We start from the raw sequence: 18,162 nt of genomic DNA, 5'->3' as shown, positions 1-18,162 counted from the left end.
TCTCAGGAAGAATGAGAAGGTCTCCTTGTTGTGCCCTCCTGCTTGTGCTTCCTCCAGGTCATCTGCTTCCCCCTTTACCTCAGGGCTTTGGTCTTCATCCCCTGGTGAACCTAGTTTAATACCCTCCTCATTAAGTTAGCAAGCCTGTCTATAAAGATGCTCTTCCCTCTCTTTGTCAGATAAACCCATCTCTTCCTAGTAATGCTTCTTGGAATGATAACCCACGGTCAAAAAAGCCATATCCCTGCTGATTACACCATTTATCTGAAGGATGTGTCTGTTCCTGCCTGAGCCCTTCCCTCAGACCTCCATAGCAGTATCATTGGTACCCACAGAGATGAGCACCATGGGACAGTAGTGAGAGGTCTGGCTGAGTTTCAGTAATCCTTCTGTGACATCTTGGATCTGGACTGTGGCCAAGCAGCAGACTTCTAAAGATAACAGATCAGGCTGGCAGATGGATGCTTCTGTCACTCACAGAAGGGAGTCACCAACCCATTGCTTCCTCTTTGTGGCAATAATCTTCATCCATCTACCTTTGTGGGGGTTGGCATAGCCTCTCCCACTGATGAAACATGTTTCTCCTCTTTATTAGGTCTCCATTACCTATTTTCCAGCCAAACTGCTTCAGGTGGGGATGAAGACTTCTGTTTGCTGCCAGAGGTCACAGGCTTCCAGCTTCCACTTTCCTAGGAGTTCATGTCCTCTTCCTTCTCCAGCACCTTCCCTAGCAGACTTCCCTGCAAGCTGGCCCATTTTCTGCTCCTTAGTCCTAAAAAGTTACCTTTCTTCTGCTAACCGGCTTCCTCTCACCAAGCTTACAATGAAGGAAGGTGAAAAAGACAGTTTCCGGGCAAACTCTGTAGCAAACTCCCCACTCACTCTGGTCTCTAGTTAAACAAGGCACTTAAGTATTCATCTAATTCCCAAGTTTTAGCTACTTATGCTGAACATCTAGGTTAGTTATACTTAATTAAAGAACTTACCTTAAAGGCTCTCTGTCAAAGCGGAGGCAGCAAACTGACCTGCAGACTGACTTGCAAACTGCTTGCAAACTTCCCTGTTTGCTGTCCCTGTGCACTTGCACATATCATGCTATAGGCAGCCAATAATTTAATATTTTCATGTAAATTTAAGGCAGCAAACACAGAAGTTAATGAATGCTGAAAGGCTCTATTATCACCTTGAAAAAAGAATGGTATAAAGTTGTACCTTCTTTTAACAGAAGAGTACACATAGTAGAATGTGAAATTTTCCAAAAAAATATTTTGTACTGTAGGTGGGGCAGTTATCCTATTATATACAGCAAGCTATGAAATCCCTTTCACAGCTTAATTAAAAAAACTCTTATTAACATCTGGAAATCAAACTAAGGAAAAAATATGTACTATTTCCATTTTATGCAAATAGCTCACCCCTTCACATTTCATATAACACTGGACACGGACATACTATAAAATACATATTAATTGTTTGCTTCAGGGACTTGCAAACACCTGTTAAAAGCAAGGAACTGAATATGCATACTTTATTGAAAAGCAGCCAAAAATATTGCTTGAGCTGGACATTTTGACATGCAAAACTCAGATTATATTCAGCAAAAATCTGTCAATATAACAAATAGCTGCATTCAGTTATGAAATGCAAAGATGAAATTAGTTGGAACTCAGTCCATTTTAACATAATTGCAACATTGCAAGCCTGAGGAGGCACCAAGACTACCTCTTCATTATATTGAGAGCTAGAGACTACCACTATTACTCGTATTGAATTACACCTTGCAATTGGTGCGACTCCTCTGGGAGATAGAATTGACTGTGTGACTGACTGGTCAAATCTAATCCTAAAAAAAATATATCTAAACTATATTAACTAAACCTAAAATTTACAATAAATTCACCAGTATTTTATCCGGGCTTAACTGGTGCTAGAGTTCCTTGTGGGTGGGAACTTCACCAAAAAATGTTTTATGTACCAGCCCTGAAAGTAGTAAAGCAGTGCTAGCCAAAACTATGGTTGTGGTTGTGACCCATGTACTTATTTACTTATATGGCCCAGGCTACCATACTAATTAAGCACTTCATAGTTTCTTAATGTGTATACACACACTGCCCTGTGAAGTACTACTAGTTGAAACACTACTATTCTCACTTCATAGAAGTGGCATCAGAGTTGGAAGGAAACTAAATGACTTCTCAAGGTTGGTGGTGGTGGTGAAATAAGGTCTATGCAGGTCTACTAAAGCTCAAGCTAATACTAAGACCATTATTTCATCTCAGCTCCAACACACTGGAAAGTTGGGTTGTTCAAAAGAGACCTTCTGTTTAAACCAAGAATTCCATAGTCTCTGTTCTCATTAATTAGGGACAGCCAGGTTTGTTCTCTGTTCTACTTAATATTAAAAGGGTGAGATCTGTTTTGAAAAATCAGCTCTGTCCACATTGGGCTTTGGATGATGTTTCCTACGCTTTGGCAGTATGGGGAGTTCAACTCATTATCCAGGAAAATAAATCCCTAGCTTAAAGATCTTCATCTCTTCATGTGGCCACCTATGCATGGTAAAACAAGAGTTATCTTTACTTCAGTAAAGCTATGCCAATATACACCTATTATTGTGGCTTCAGGATTCAGCCTGTTGTGTCAAGTGCCTATCACACAACCCACAATACAGGATAAACATTCCCCCTTGCAAAGGTTTTTTTTCACTAATACTTTCATTGATATACTATAATCTCCATGGTAAAATCTCTGAATCATATAAAGTAGTGCTGGAAACTACCAATTAAATCTTCTAATCTCCTGCTCATTAAGTGCATGATTTATCTCTTTGGAAATGCTATAGAATATTTGTAAAGCAGAAATAGGCAGTTAGAGACATAAAAGAGGCAATCAATATACCTAACACAGGCCCACATGTTTTTCTGGACTCTTTTGGGACATGGTATATAAGGGAAAAAGCAGTAAATGAGATGGAAAATCCCAGTGGAGCTCCTTCTCTAACTTCCCTGGAGGAAAGGAATATTAGGACCACATGGCTAGATCCTTTGGTCTGCTTTCTGTGCAAGTAGCGCTGCCCATAAGAGGGAGGAAGTTAAAGGTAATTTAAAGTCCATACGCCAGCCAAATAACTGGATATGAGATCACTGGGCTGCTGCCAGGGAGCAGCTTAAAATCAACTAGAAGTTGCTTCAATTTGAGCTGGCTTCACAGAGCCCCAAATAAATGTCCCAGAAGCTTGACATGATATTGTTAGAGGCAGCGTCATGCTTACTTTCCTCCTGCCATAGCGGTCAGTGGATAGAACGACATGTGGGGATTTCTCCTGTACACCTTATTATGGAAAAACTAGGACCCAGATGGTATCTCCTCAATCCCCTGTTTTGTGTCCTTGAGTAACGATGGTGCAGGGAGGCACCCCGGAGATTCCAGCCAGATGAAGAGCGGTTAAAGTTGTAACCTACAGTCACTCAGGACTTTTTATTATACTGACTGGACTTTCTCTGCCCTCTGCTTACTGCTATTTCATTCAATCCTCTTTCTTCCCAAATCTTTTCATCTCATCTTCACTCCACACTCACTCCTCTTACTCCCTCCTCCCCCATCCATTCCTACCGGCTCCCTTCTCTACCCATTTCTATTTAGCTTATTTAATGACAAGCAAACCCTTTTCCCCAAAAATTCAGAGCAGGGTGGAACTAACGTAATATTTACCTCCATCACAGCATTTTTCTTTTTTTTTATGTTTATGCCTTCTGTATACATATCTTATCTATTTGGTCGCAAGATCATCAAGGAAGCTATCATACATTTGTACAGATCCCAGCAAAACAGTCATTCTTGGCTGGCCCTTATACACTCCACTTTTAGGCAGGTAATTAGCACTTATGTGGCTAGAGTGGTGGCATTTTAGGAAGTTTTGTGACTCCATGAAAGTCAGAAAAATGAAGGCAGGTCCTCCCACTTGTTAGCCCTATAAATTAGTGGTTGGGGAACATGCTCAGGTAATAGGACCAAAGTTTTAAGTTCCCCAACACTCAGAGGGTGCTTGACTCTGTACTTCCTATTTCCTAACATCATACTGTAATAACCAGGCCATGGGCTAGACAGGGCCAAAAGCAACCTTTACCCTTCCTGCTGAAACTGGCCCAGTGGGAGCCAGGAGGGGAAGATACATGGCTGGAAGCTCAGTGAGGTGGACACTGCCCTGAAAGGAAATGTGCCTTGGGTTCTGCCTCTCGGTGCTTTTTCTGCATTATGTGTTTTAGTTAAGATAACAATGAAAAAAGGCAGTGGGGCAGGGTTTCTATTCTGCTGGGGAAACAGGGGGCAGAACCAGGAGGCCAGGAAGGTGCCTGGAATAGATCCCTTGAATGCTACTTACTCAACTAACTCTAATCAAACAAATGCTGTTTAACTATCCTAAGGGGAGTTTAATTTTGGCCTACCAGAATAAGTATCATTATTACTATCAATAATAATAATACCAGTAATCATAACAATAGCCACTAAACTGGCAGTTCCAAGGCTTGCCCTGCACGTGTGCAAAATTCAAGCGGTGGATTCATAGCAGCCTTGCTGCAGAGAAGGAGTGCAAAATTGTCCTAATTAGGCCTAGGATCTAGTCCGGGTGTTACAAAGACAAACCAAAGCCCATCTGGGTTGGTAGAAGGCTGCAGGCTTTGAGTGCACTGCATATGAAGTGACAATCAGTTACTAATTTAATTAGTATGGAAGATAAGCTGAGAAGATGCATATATTCTGCAGAAGCAGCTGGAAGCAGAATTTTAGGGAAAGACTAATAAAAGAATTGTAAGTCTTCCAGACATTTGGATGATTGAAGCAATAATAAAGTAAATGGAGTCAGTTATAAAAAAATATAAATAGCCTTTGACTAGGTAAGTGGCCTTTCCCATTTATTCCTCTTATGTTCTTTATTGTGAACTTGATGACTCAGTTACACTTTGCACATGGTTTGGATTGTGAGCAGGACAAGCTAAGTTTGGCAAAATAATTTGAGCTGAGGCTTGAATTCTTCTAAATTTCCTGAAATTTGTAAGCTCACAAATTTCTGTACATCCCCTGGAAACTGCATATGCAGAAAACATCAATCAAAAGCATATTTTCCTTCCCTAGATTCTTTTTATTTCAGCAGAGTTTGTCAAAACCTCAAGGAATTCTCATGCAAATATGAAGAAGGGAAAAATTATTAAAATAACATAGAGTCACCAAATGAAACACTAACAGCTGACATGCAAGGAGGCCCTGTACCACAATTAAGTGGAGGATTTTAAAGCAATTACATTGCTATTAAAGAAACACTGCATGGGCTTTTAAGAAAAATAAGTTTTAGAGGTAAACCACATCGATGCAATGATCATTTAAAATTCACAGATGCAATCACTATATGGTGTCAAAAACATAACAAGCAACTGTACAAAAAGACGAGTGATCTTTTGATACCCAAAGTGCATTCAAGGGGCCTGATTTTCAGGGGGAGGGTGCCTAATTTAGACAACAGACAGAGACAACTCCAAATGCAAACTTCTTGCTATCATTGACCACATAACCATACATTCAAATATACATTGTAGTAATATGCCTTTCCAAAACAAACAAACAAAACCCATTTATTCTTCAGTCTTACTAATCTGTAAGCGCAACATTAAATGCAAAATTAAAAAGCTCCCCATGCGCATGTGACTGCAATTACCGGGGCACTAGCCTCCATACAGAAGTTCACCTTGAGCGCCCAAGTATGGTGGTAATATGAATAGATATCAATAATTGTGGACACCCATCAAGAAGCCTGCTCCTTATTTATTGCTCAGCTATTGAGCTGAATGTTGCACACTAACATCTGCGGTAGGGACGTTTATCGTCTGTCTTACCGTTGAACGTTAAGAACACCCTGGCTTGAGGCAGTGCCGATCCTTTCACGCTGCTAGAGCAAATAAACATCCCAAGCACCACGTGGAGGGCTAGAAATGCCATTTCTTCCGATTTGCAAGTTAATATCCAAGAAATGAAACCTACAAGAAAAAAAGAGCCCGTTACTGACTTTACCTCGTATAAACCGCTGGAGACAAAAAGAACCGTTCAAAGCAGCAGGTGTCCCAGAGCTTTGCCAGACCAAAGCTGTAATGCATGACAGAGTGAAGGAGGCACTGCTCTTCTGCTTTTGCTTTATACATCTGAAAACATTTTGTTTGGCTATGTTCTTTGCTGGCACTAAAAAAGCTATAATCCTGTTAGGTGGAACCAATATACAGTTTTTGGCTGAGTCAAACTACAGGATTTAGATCTTTTATTTTTTTAAAGGGCAATTCCACCTGCTGGAAAAATAGTTATGCTAAATGTCAAGGCAGAGCAAAGCAACGATGGGAGATAGTGTTCCATGAACAAAAACTGGCTGATATTTTTAGATCTCTCTCCCTACGTACTTCATAGTTAGTATACTATTTTCTAAACTTAAGGCAGGTTCCTAATAGCCCTCAACTCCCTTTTTATTCAAGCTTTATCCAGGGTAAAATAAATTACAAAAAATAGGTTGAAATAATGACAATAATGGCCAGTGTACTGCAAAACACAGGCAGAATATCATCATTTTACTCTTTATACTTAGCATCCCTCATTTTCTGCTTAGGATAAGGACTTTAGCTGGCTTCCCAAATGTTCATATTATAAGAATACTTGACACATAAACACCCTGGTCGCTTCATTATACCATTCCTTTTAGACAGTTCAGGTGAATGAAATTTGTACATGCCAATACTCCCCTTTATGGTTAGCCTATCCCTAAGAAAGAGTATTAAGAACATATAAAAAAGCACATATGTATGTGCCAAACTGGGTCTGACTACAAGTTGACCCAGCCCAGTGTCCTGTATCTCACACTGGCAATGGCAGTCTTTCACGCCACAGAGTATAGTTCTTAAATTAGGGTCAGCATCCTAATCACCAGACATGGTGCAAGAAGGGAGGGAGAATAAGATGCTGGAAGTACTAAAACCTGTCTTATTTTCAAATGGCAGTGTAACTCATTCAAGACTCAATCTGTTGGAGTCAACAGGAGCTTTTCCCTTGGTTTCAATGCATTTTGGATCAAGCCCATAAAACAAAATGTCATTCAGAGCTAAATTGCCATTTAGCACCTTGATAAGGTTTCCTATTTGAATATCTCAAACTGCTTTCCATAGGTTAATATAGCCGCACAAAAGCAGGTGAGTGAAAGTAGCTAAGTCTGAAGCTTCAGAAATGGAGGCTAAGAGGTGTGAAGGGCCATCCCAAGATGCCACCACCAGCCTGAACATCTATTTTCACCAGTTTAACTCCTTCAGTATCAATGGGTTTACATTGGTTTAAAAACTGGTATAATGTAGCAGGAAATCAGTTTCCTAGTCAGCAACCCTAGAAATAAATGCTAGAAATAAACCCTACATATTCTAATTCTCAGCTCTTATCCTTGTTCCTCCATTCTGGATATGCTTTCTTATACAAGTGTAATATCTAGGGCTCGGTGGTTCTGGAAGGTAAAATGTATTTGATTCAATCAGAGTTAAGGGCACTCAGCACTTTTCAGTATATGATCCTTAGTGTAGGGAAATTCACTCAGAATGGTAACATTAGGCTTTTGCTTAAACTGAGTACTGATACTATCTAGACTTGGCCTGCACACTGTGCTCCACAAGGGCCACTGCCAAAAGCCCTGGGATATTGAGGTATTTCAGAATCTGTGTTTATTCAGTTCCTAGCTTCCATCCAACCCTTGCATCTCTGAATCCTAAGACTAACACTTGTCCTAAAAAACCCTGGCTCTGACCACCAAATCATGTCATATAAAGCAGTGAGCAACTGTCAGCTATTGATGACTAGGTCAGGACCAATTTGGGCAGGATTCACACTATTGACTTAGAGGTAGAAAGTGCAGTGTCCTATTACTAAGCCTCTCAGTCATCCAATATCCACTTACTATAAATCATTTTGAAAAGAGCTACAATCTGCATTAGAATTATGCACTAAATCAAGGGCTGGAAGGAGGGAAAGACAGCTTCAGCAACAGTCAGATTGTGTTGGAAATCTAAACCTTTTCCGTCTGATCTGTAGTGTAGAGAAACACATGGAGATCAGGTAACACAGTGTTTCTTCACTAACTGGCAATGATCACTAGTGCCAGGAAGTCCCAAATACAGATCTGAATTGCAAAAGGTAACTACTCATCCGGGAACAGTTCCAGGTTGTTTTTAAGAGTTTGATAGCTAATAACATATTTGTTGTAAAGCCTTTGACAATAATTTGAAGCAAGCTAAGTCCAGTATTAACACCACTGTGCAGATTTTAAATTTCAAACCCTCTCGCTAGCCCATGAAGTATCCTTTTGCTTAACCTTCTTCAAAGAGTGAAATGCCATTAAATCCCAATAAGATTGCTTTCTCAGGCTAAAACAAATGGCCAATCACACAGAACATGTGATTTTAACAGATGCAATGGGATTACAGCAGTAGCATTATGCCTTCTTTGCAATACAGATAGAAGGTGAAGGAAGGGAAACTGTTGGATTTTGTGCCTGTTCTACTAAATAAAACTGGAAAAAAATAATGAAACAAGTTTTGGTTAACACTTTCCCCCTCCTCCTCCTACTTCTCCTGGAGATCCTAATTAAATCAATTTTCTGAGTGAAATCTGAGTGAAACACTTCACTGCTTGAATTGCAGCTTTTCACTCTTGCAACACAGTGACAGGCAATATGTGATCCTAAATATAAGCAGCATGTTCCCTGCCCTGTTGTTAGGTACACAAATAATATGTGCACAGAATTGTCATAAAGGTATCTAAGGGCTTTGTTATCACAGCTTTCTCTGACGTGAGTTAGAGAATGGAAACAGTTTGGATGTAAAAGACATATCTTGCAGTGCACTGGCAATTAAACCCAAACTTGTTTCAGTTTAGGATCTTAGTTTGGACTTCTATCCCAGTTCTGTATTCATCTCCAGAAAGTTACTAACATCCATGTGTCCTGTACACATGATCTGTACTGGCAACCAACAGCACTATAATCTTAAAAAGTACATTGGTTAGGCACCGACACCATAAATGCAATGACTAAGTTTCATTTCTCACTGTTCTTCCTATTCTGTCAATATGGAAAAAAAAAATAAAATAAAGCAAAGAAAACTGTAAAGCTAAGAGTTAAAGTTGCATTCACATGGACTTTCCCTTTAAACATGCTACACTGTTAGAAAAAAACATGTTCTGGCCTCACTGTAAAGTGCTGTGCAGGTGTCATATGTTAAAGGCTGAATTCCCACAGTATTCTCTGCAATTAAAATTATTCACTGGAAGAAAACAAAGAAGAAAAATAAAAAAAAAATTATGCTAATGTGAAAAAAAACCCATATATTAATTATCTCCAAGAATCAATCACATTTCACATCTATTACAGTGCTAAAAGCAAACTTCAGTTATGCTTACCCAGCTACTGATAGCTATCTCTTTTCTATCAGTTTATGGACTCCACTCCTTTTACCAGAGCACTTTAATTCCAAACCTGGTTCATTTTTGGGGGGCAGGAAAAGACTCTTTCCTCCTGCTGGTTGCAAATGTACTCCCAGTTTCTTTGTACAATAATCCTTATTGCTATAGTCCTAAGGCACCAGGAACTCTTCTCCCTATTCCTCAATTAAGCACCTAAGAGTGAATGGAAAGTAGCTGAGCTCTGACGGGGAAAGCTTTGGTTTCCAATTACAGCCACCACTCATTCTGGTCCTCCTGCCCTCCCAGCAACCGCCTTCGAGAGGCAGCTGAACTCCAGGCTTGAATACATCATTAGGCTGAGCAAATAGGGGCTGTATCTCATAAATAATGTATGCGCCACACCCATAAGGAAGAGAGTGAGAATGAAAAGCAGAAGGGAAGATACGGGGAGAGCGAGAAGTAAAGGCAGGCACAGGAACAGGAGTAAAAAAGGCGGAGAGATGAAGGGTGAAATCAGGCGACGGACGCCAGGACTGGTTTGCTCCACGCAGAGATGCCAGCTCTTCAGCTGTTTGCTTAGCAGCCTGGAAGAGAAGGCAGTGTCTTGAAGGGTGGGCTGAGAGGATCTTGTGCAGCACTTGGAAAGCAGACAGGCCCAGTTTGGCCATAAATATCCAACTGCACTGCACTTTTAAATGGAAAAACTGATTAAATCCTTTTAAGGGAAAGAGTTTTTTCCCCTCTGAAGTACAATTCCATGGCTGATCTCTGTGACGCGTCTCATACACTCACAGTAAGTGCAGCCAAGCTGAGTTTCCACAGCATGCCAATGATCTGAGCTACCTTTGAATTAGAAAACAATCCTGCTGGATTTATGAGTGCTATGACTCCTTATTACCATTTCCTTTGCACTGTGAAGTATGTATTCTCTGTAACCCTATACAGTCAGATGTCTTGCTCTCTTTCCATTGATAAATAAATACATGCTCTGGTTTGAACATACCTGTCTCAAAGGAGTTTGGTCCACAGTCTTATAGGCAAAGGCGTTTGAAAGTTCAGATCCCACAAACAGACATGTTTCTCAACTAAAGGAATATGATAATGCCAAAGACTAAACTCGGAGCAACAGTACTCTAGTTAGGAGTTGTAAGACACGCTTTGATGTTCATGGTAAAAATGCTGCTCTCTCAAGAGCCAGATGTTTAAACTCTAGGCAGCTGGCAGACAGCACTAAGATTAACAGGCACTGGAAAACATATAGGAATTATTTTTGCCCAGTAGATGTCGCTATACAGAGTGGAAAGTAAAAATGAAGTAGGAGAAAGAATTAACCTTAAAACTGAGTTCTGATACGAGGGTTGTTTTGGGTTATTTGTATTTAATTTTTTCCTCTTTAAATCCTTAAAAATCACATGAAAAATGGAAATTATAAGAAGGGCTGATACTATCTCTGGATAGAACTATTACAAGTTGTGCAGATAACAGAATGATTACAAGTTGTGCAGATAACCCCCAGAATTTAAGAAAAGGTGAACATGTCAAAAGCAACTATATGATGAAGGGATCTGTGTCTCATTTCTGGTGGGAAACTCCCACTTGCTAAGTCACTTAGGTACTTTTGCAAATTTTAAATAAAGCACTTGAAAAACATAGATTAAGACAAAATAATAATTTTAAATCAGCATGGTTTCTTTACAGGCAGTGGAGCGATGCCAATGTATAGAACAGGACCTATGTAGACAAATTGTGTGAGGAGTTCTCCTAAATTCTCTTAAAAATTCTCTTATAAATTCTCTGATAAACGTACTGTTATTGGTTCACCCCACAACATACTGGCACTTCCAGAGCCAGCCTGCTCAGGTGCTCTAGTACCCCATATCTGTTTAGTGCATATTACAGAAGACACCTTTACCGTGCTTCATGTGAATGATCCCACAGCCACAGTGTGGGGTCATGGGATCTACTGAAAAGCACTGATAATGAATGCCTTTGCTTCTAATGTTCCCCACCTAAAGTTTGGGGTCATGGGCTTTGACCATATTATGCAGCGTAGTCACCAATGCGACCTTACAATAACAAGGAAGCAGCAGGACAGTACTATAAACTTAATACAGCTTCCTGGCTGAAGAAGCTGACTTAATGAAACTCTCTTGGTACATATGTGACTCACATGGATAAGTACTCACATGACTAAGAGCTGCAGAAATCCAGCCCCAAATAAATTGAATTATATATATACATGTATATGTATTTTATATGTATACATATACTATGTATATATAGTATATCTGTGTGTGTGTGTGTGTGTGTGTGTGTGTATACACACTATTTCAGCACCTCTATCTTTACAAGTGCTCCATCCCTACCCTAATAAAACTAATATTATCTTCAAATGTAAAATAGCCATACAAATTGCAAGTAGATCCAGAGAACTCTGCCCACAGACCATCATCTGAACAAAAGCCACTGGGAGTTTTGCTAGTGACCTTAGTAGCAACAAAACTGGGCTAGACTTAGCAAACCTGATCTGCTATGATTCCACTCTGGGGTGAGATGTCCTGATACCATCTGCCAATTTGGACTGTCCGCAGTAAAGCTGATCAAAGGCTTTGTGTGCTCAGAAGGCTGGCTGCCGTCCCAATTTTATATGTAAGCATAGTAGTGCTTAGACTAATTTAGACGGTGATAAACGGATATGCTCACATACAACAAAGAAGAGAGTAACCAAGGAACATTTTGAAGCATAAGTCTGTCAGCATTCACTGAAATCACTCACACTCCTCTGTATTTTCACGTGTATGAACACTGGGGAGCCATCTGGTTACCTGCGTTCATCTTTCACGTATGTCAGTTAAATCTGAGATCCAAAGGTAAAATCGAACACTCAGGAAAATTATGTGGATTTCGGATACTCTGTTGAGAATCATGGGTTCATAAAAAACCAAATGAACTACAAGAAGCTATATACACACAGAGCTTTAATCTGAGAGATATAATAATGCACATATTATTGCCATGAAAGGAAAACTAAGCATATTTCAGAACTTGAAAAACAAATCCAGACATGAATAAACATGCAGTATTTCCTTGCTTGCTTTATTTATCATATGTATCTGTGTGGGAAAGAGATAATTAATTTTATATCATAGTTTAAAACTTCACAAATCTGGACTAAATGAAATAGTTAAAGATTTAGTCTAAATGTTTTGCAATTGCATGCTCTAGCTTCAAGCAATGACAGTGGAATGGGAATTACTTCTCCAGACACTAAGGTGTGGTTGCAGTATTTACTGGCATGAATCATTCATATGAGTGAAATAAAAAGTATGTAAGACTTGCTTTCCTCGCTGTGGCTGTAAAAGACAACAGAGATTGAGATTAAAATGAACTAACAGAGGACCAGTTTTGCAAATCATTAGTAATTATTTATGTAGTACACAAGGTATCTTAAGTCCTTTATAGCCCAGTTCAGATCTCCCATACACCAGATTTACAGTGGTGTAAGGTCAGTGAATTCAATGGAGTTATACCTGGTAGATTCATGTATTTTAGAACAGAATCATGCCTGTGTTCGTTCCTACCTCTAATTTTTCACATCCTAAAAGCTCCTAAATCCTGCAAAATGATTTGCATCTTCATACTCTCATAGTCGCATCAAATATCCTTAGGAGATGTGACATTGTTTTGTGCTTTGGGTGCATATTTCCACTCACTGATCAGCTCCCTGTATCAAGACCCAACTTCAGACACAAGTATAATAAATAAAAACAGCCAGTGGGGTGGAGACAAGTGGACTGAGAGGGCAAGGACTAAGACTAGCATATGCTAAGTCTTTCTCTTACGTTCTTTCTGTCCTTGCTGTTTAGATCATCAGCTTTTTAGGGCTTGGGCCATCTTTCATTTTATGTGTACAGTGCATAGCTCAATGACATCTCTTTTCCTTTGGTCATCATTCAGAATGTTTTATTACATGTTCAGAATTGAGTAAGGAAATGGAAATGTTAAAGAAGGCAGGGAGAACAGGTGAAAAGCAGAGGTTTTAGAAAAGGAAGGGCTAGCAAGAAGCTGAAAGATGGTGATGGATAAAAAAAGGCCTGGCAGGAGGAAGGTGAATGAATGAAAGCAGTGAGCAAGAGGAAGATTTGATTGGGTGTTAGTAATACACCAGTAAGAAGATCAGGAGTTTCAGCAACCAATTTCCACTTTAAACACAAAGACAGACTTTTAGATCAAAGAGATCAAATGAAGCTATGATAAAAAGTGAAATAAAGGCACAATAAACTCAATATCAAGTACAACCCATTGCTGGCTGTAAAATAATTATGCAAACTCCAATTCTGCACCAGAGCTCATAGACATAAAAGGTCATCAGAGGGTCTAATCAGATGGTCTTTGGTTCTTTTCCTCCTCCTTTATTTTTTAACTATAATGGATGGGCAGAGTGTGGGATTTATTTGTTTGTTGTTGAGAAAAAAACCTATGACAATAGCATTTTGTCCTGAAAATGCCAAGATGCATTTTCTAATTCATAGCGAGTGGTCCAAAACTGTAGGAGACTGTCAAGATGTGGCTGGTGATATCTCATAGTAGTCAGAGCCTCTGTGAACAAGAGCTGGTCTGGGCTGATTTACAGATGTCTATAATGGCTAAGCATGAATGAAGGTGTTTTGTGAAAAAGAAAAAGAAAGAAATCGAAAGAAAACAAAAAAGCCCTGGCCACCTATTCATGTGAAACTGATAATAAACCTAATTGTTGCTACCTCCCATTTCTAGCACTGCGAGATTATATCTGTAAACCAAAGCATGTGTTTTGCTCATAATGTTATGGCAATGAGCTAAAAGAACAGGTTCAACTTGGCCATGATTACCCTATAGTGGGAGTACAGTGCAATGGTCACCCCCTTGTCAAAGGGAAGCATAACAGGCCTAATTATGCAAAGTTCCAATCACTTCAAGGGCAATAGTGAATGTATTCAACCCCTAACACCTTTAATGGGAGTTAAGGGAATCCAGCACAGCACAGGATTGGGCCCTATACTGAGCAGATTAATATTTCTCCAGGAGAATCAGACTACTACTTTATTTGTGTACATCACTGGAAATAATCTACATGTCTCCTGTGGTTTGCGAGGAAAACAAGGCATGGAACTTTGTCCATGGTGATTTTACAGGTTGGGATTGATCTCAGATTTTAAAGCTTTCAAGTCCCAATCTCATGCCTAGTCCACTAGATCATAATGGAGGAGGCTGAGCCAACCCAAAGGTGATACCACTCAAAATCCAGAAGGAAGGGACTTTCTGTGAAAAACAAGGGTCTTTTTCTTGCAATTTTTAAATGTTCTTTTCCTATCATTTATATTTACAGAACACAGTGTCAACCACCAGTTTATAAAAGACGGCTTTTGTTTTTTTTTCATTCACTTGTGGCTTGAAACACAATCCTAAAAGCCTCAATGCATAATGCTTTTGTTCCAGTTAATGTAACAAACCTTGAGTATTCATACCTTGACCCTATTCTCCATCTCCCTTAATGTTTTAATGGGAAAATAAGTCACATCTTGCACCCTTTGGTTCATTTTACTATCTGTGCATCAGGATTGAGTACTATATGATTGTTCCTTGCAGATTTGGGTGACATTTATAAGCTTGTGTTTCATTTCTTGAAGGAGTGGAGAGTAGATTTAGGTGAGACATTAGGAAGATTTTTTTTTTACAATAAGGGTGGCAACAGTCTGGAATGGGCTTCCAAGAGAGGTGGTACTATCACCTAACTTGGAGGTCTTCAAGAGGAGGCTTGACAATCACCTGGCTGGGGTCTTCTGACCTCAGTCCTCTTTCCTGCCAGGGGCAGGGGGTTGGCCACGATGATCCATTGGGTCCCTTCTGAATCTATAATCTATGAATCTGTGAATTCAATCGAATGAATGGATAAAATGGCCAAAATCTCCCCCTACCCCCCTACATTCATGCAAATCTCAAATACTTCAAAAAGGAAATGATGCAAAGATTATTGTGGCATTATCTTGTTACTCTGATAGGCCAGTTAGCCTCACCTCTATCTTTGGGAAAACTTTGAAAAAATTATTAAGGATCACATTTGTGGGAGTCCAGCAAGAAAAATAATGCTGAAGGGCAACCAGCATGGATTCATAGCAGGTAGATCCTTCCTGCCTAACCTTGTTTCTTTTTATGACCAGGTGACACAATGCTTAGATGCAGGAGACAAGGTAGCTGTCATCTACCTGGATTTTAAGAAAGCTTTCAATACAGTATCTCATCCTATTATCATAAATAAACTGAGTGGCTGCGATGTAGATGATTACACAGTCAGGTGGGTGGTGAACTGGCTAATGGGATGCACCCAGAGAGTGGTGGTAGACAGGTCAGCATTGACCTGGAAAGAAGTGGGCACTGGATTCCCCACGCTTTGGTCCTTGGACCTATGCTGTTCAATGTCTTCACCAGTGACTAGAATGAGAGCATGGAGAGCACTCTGTCCAAATTTGCGGATGATACCAAATTATGGGGTAAACACACCAGTGGGAAGGGAACAAATCCAGGTGGATCTGGGCAGGATGGACAAGTGGGCAAAACAGAATAGGATGCAATTCAACAAGGACAAATGCAAAGTGCTGCATCTAGGGAGAAGGAATCACCAGCACACTTACCTTCCCAGTACCACTGTAGCAGAAAGGGATCTTGGAGTCATAGTTGACTCCAAGATGATCATGAATCATCAATGTGATGAAGTGATCAGTAAAGCTAACTACACTTTATCGTGCATTAGCATGTGCATCACAAACAAGTCCAGGGAGGTGATATTTCCCCTCTATGCGGTGCTGGTGAGACCGCAGCTGAAGTACTGTGTCCAGTTTTGGGCACCATACTTCAAGAGGGATGTGGATAACCTCGAGAGGGTCCAGAGAAGGGTCACTGGTATGGTTAGGGGCCTGCAGGTAAGGCCCTATGAAGAGATATCTCTTAAGCCTCCACAAGAGAAGGTTGAGAGGTGATCTTGTGTCCAACTACAAATTAATCGGGGGGGACAGCAGGGGACAGGAGATGCTCTGTTTACCAGGAGTAACTAGAAATAATGGCCACAAAGTGATAGAGAGCAGATTCAAGTTAGACATGAAGAAGAACTTCTTTATGGTAAGGGTTGCCAGAATCTGGAATGGGCTTCCAAGGGAGCTGGTGCTCTCCCCTACCTTGGGGGTCTTTAAGAGGAAGCTAGACAAGCACCTGGCTGGGGTCATCTGACCCCAATGTTCTTTCCTTCTCGGGGCAGGGGGTTGAACTCGATGATCTGCTGAGGTCCCTTCTGACCCTAATATCTATGAATCTATGAATCTGAGCTTGTGACAAATGAATCTGGCTGAATATTTACAAAAATATATTTTTCAATCTCAGCAATATGTCCTCATATATTCCTTAAGGAGTCTGTTTGCGTGCCAGCTGTCAATCATGGGTTGCCTAAGATTATAAAAATTGCATTTGAGGCCTGTTACAGTTGGAGATTGATCTCTTCACTGCCATATAGTTTTGGAACTACCTCATTCTTCCAAGGCACTACACTTCAAATTCTGTATGCATTGTAGGTTTCTGTGAACTCCCTTCTTCTCTCCTTATATATACTTATAAAATGTCTTTGAATGCTGATGACAGTCAATTCCTTTATTCTACTGTACTCTTGATGTGATAGATATTTGGAGCTCCTTACTTATTCAATGTAGCCCTGTTCTACAAGTGGACCGTCCTGCATGGCTAAAATGCTAGAAGCAAGAAGGATTTCTTGGTGATATCTTTTATTGGGCCAATGTCACTACATAGGCGGGCATCTTTTTTCTTTGTCTTATGGAGTTTCCACTGAAGATGGTGAATTATAATATCGTTCTTGCTGTAATACGTTTTTTTTCCATCAACTTTCCTTTTCTTTTTTTGTGGGGTGGAGGAGAGAAGTCTAATACAGCTTGGAGAATATAAAAGTATGCTGTCTACAATGGAAAATCCGCAACACAAAGGAAAAAAGAACGCAAAGTACAAAGTGATCTTTCTCTAATAAAAGATATCACCCCAAATCCCCTTGCTTCTTTATATTTCCTGGATCATCACTCCACAACAGCACTCCAACTCTGCTACATAAATCAAAGGCACAGATTTGGATTCTGTACAATGCAACCAGTTAGGATTCAATCCAGAGCCCAATAAAGTTGACGGGAGTCTCCCTGTTGACCTCAGTATTCATTATATTGGGCTAAGGATGTAGATAAAGATAGGATAAGTAGGGTGTAGACTAATACTGTATTATCTTGCATGAACACACCCTGGAATATAATACAAACCTTATTTTTTGAAAGACAGACTAAAGAATAAAAGATCTTTCCTTGTAGGAAGCAGCTGAGTAGCAGCATCCAGGCAGCACAGCCTGTTTGTTTTGCTTCGGTGTGAGCCTGCTGCAGATTTCACTTTTAATTTTGCCTGTAACTGGTAGAAACTGCTCTTACCATAGTTCTCACATATAATGCTCACTCCAATTTCCAGCAGCTGTTTCCTGGTGGGGAAAAAAAGTGTTGTATGTAAGAAAACATGGCAAATCATTTATTTCTCTTAGTGTGGGTTTTATTAACCAAAAAAGACTAAGTAAGGGTTATATAAGAGAAATACCATTTCCTATGCCAGATCAAAGTATAG

The 18,162-nt window shown here is 39.9% G+C and overlaps 1 protein-coding gene across 2 annotated transcripts in view; it reads right to left on the bottom strand.

Moving 5' to 3' along the window:
- SEMA3C (semaphorin 3C) overlaps positions 1-10,564 on the bottom strand; it is a 181,240-nt gene extending 170,676 nt beyond the window's left edge. The window contains exons 1-2 of one of the 2 annotated variants that reach the window (XM_059725822.1): positions 10,475-10,564; positions 5,889-6,029 (exon numbers count right to left, since the gene is read on the bottom strand). In XM_059725822.1, coding sequence (XP_059581805.1) covers positions 5,889-5,991 — 103 coding nt within the window. In that variant the 5' untranslated portion in view covers positions 5,992-6,029; positions 10,475-10,564. Of the gene's footprint in view, positions 1-5,888; positions 6,030-9,468; positions 10,035-10,474 lie in introns of those variants that run through there. The other variant, XM_006275581.4, reaches the window with a different exon arrangement.
- Positions 10,565-18,162: the final 7,598 nt, after the last annotated feature.

The sequence above is a fragment of the Alligator mississippiensis genome, chromosome 4, assembly GCF_030867095.1.
Source record: "Alligator mississippiensis isolate rAllMis1 chromosome 4, rAllMis1, whole genome shotgun sequence".
NCBI classification, from domain to species: domain Eukaryota; kingdom Metazoa; phylum Chordata; order Crocodylia; family Alligatoridae; genus Alligator; species Alligator mississippiensis.
Note: the sequence above shows the minus strand (reverse complement) of the source record. Positions and strands in the feature narration are given on the sequence as shown.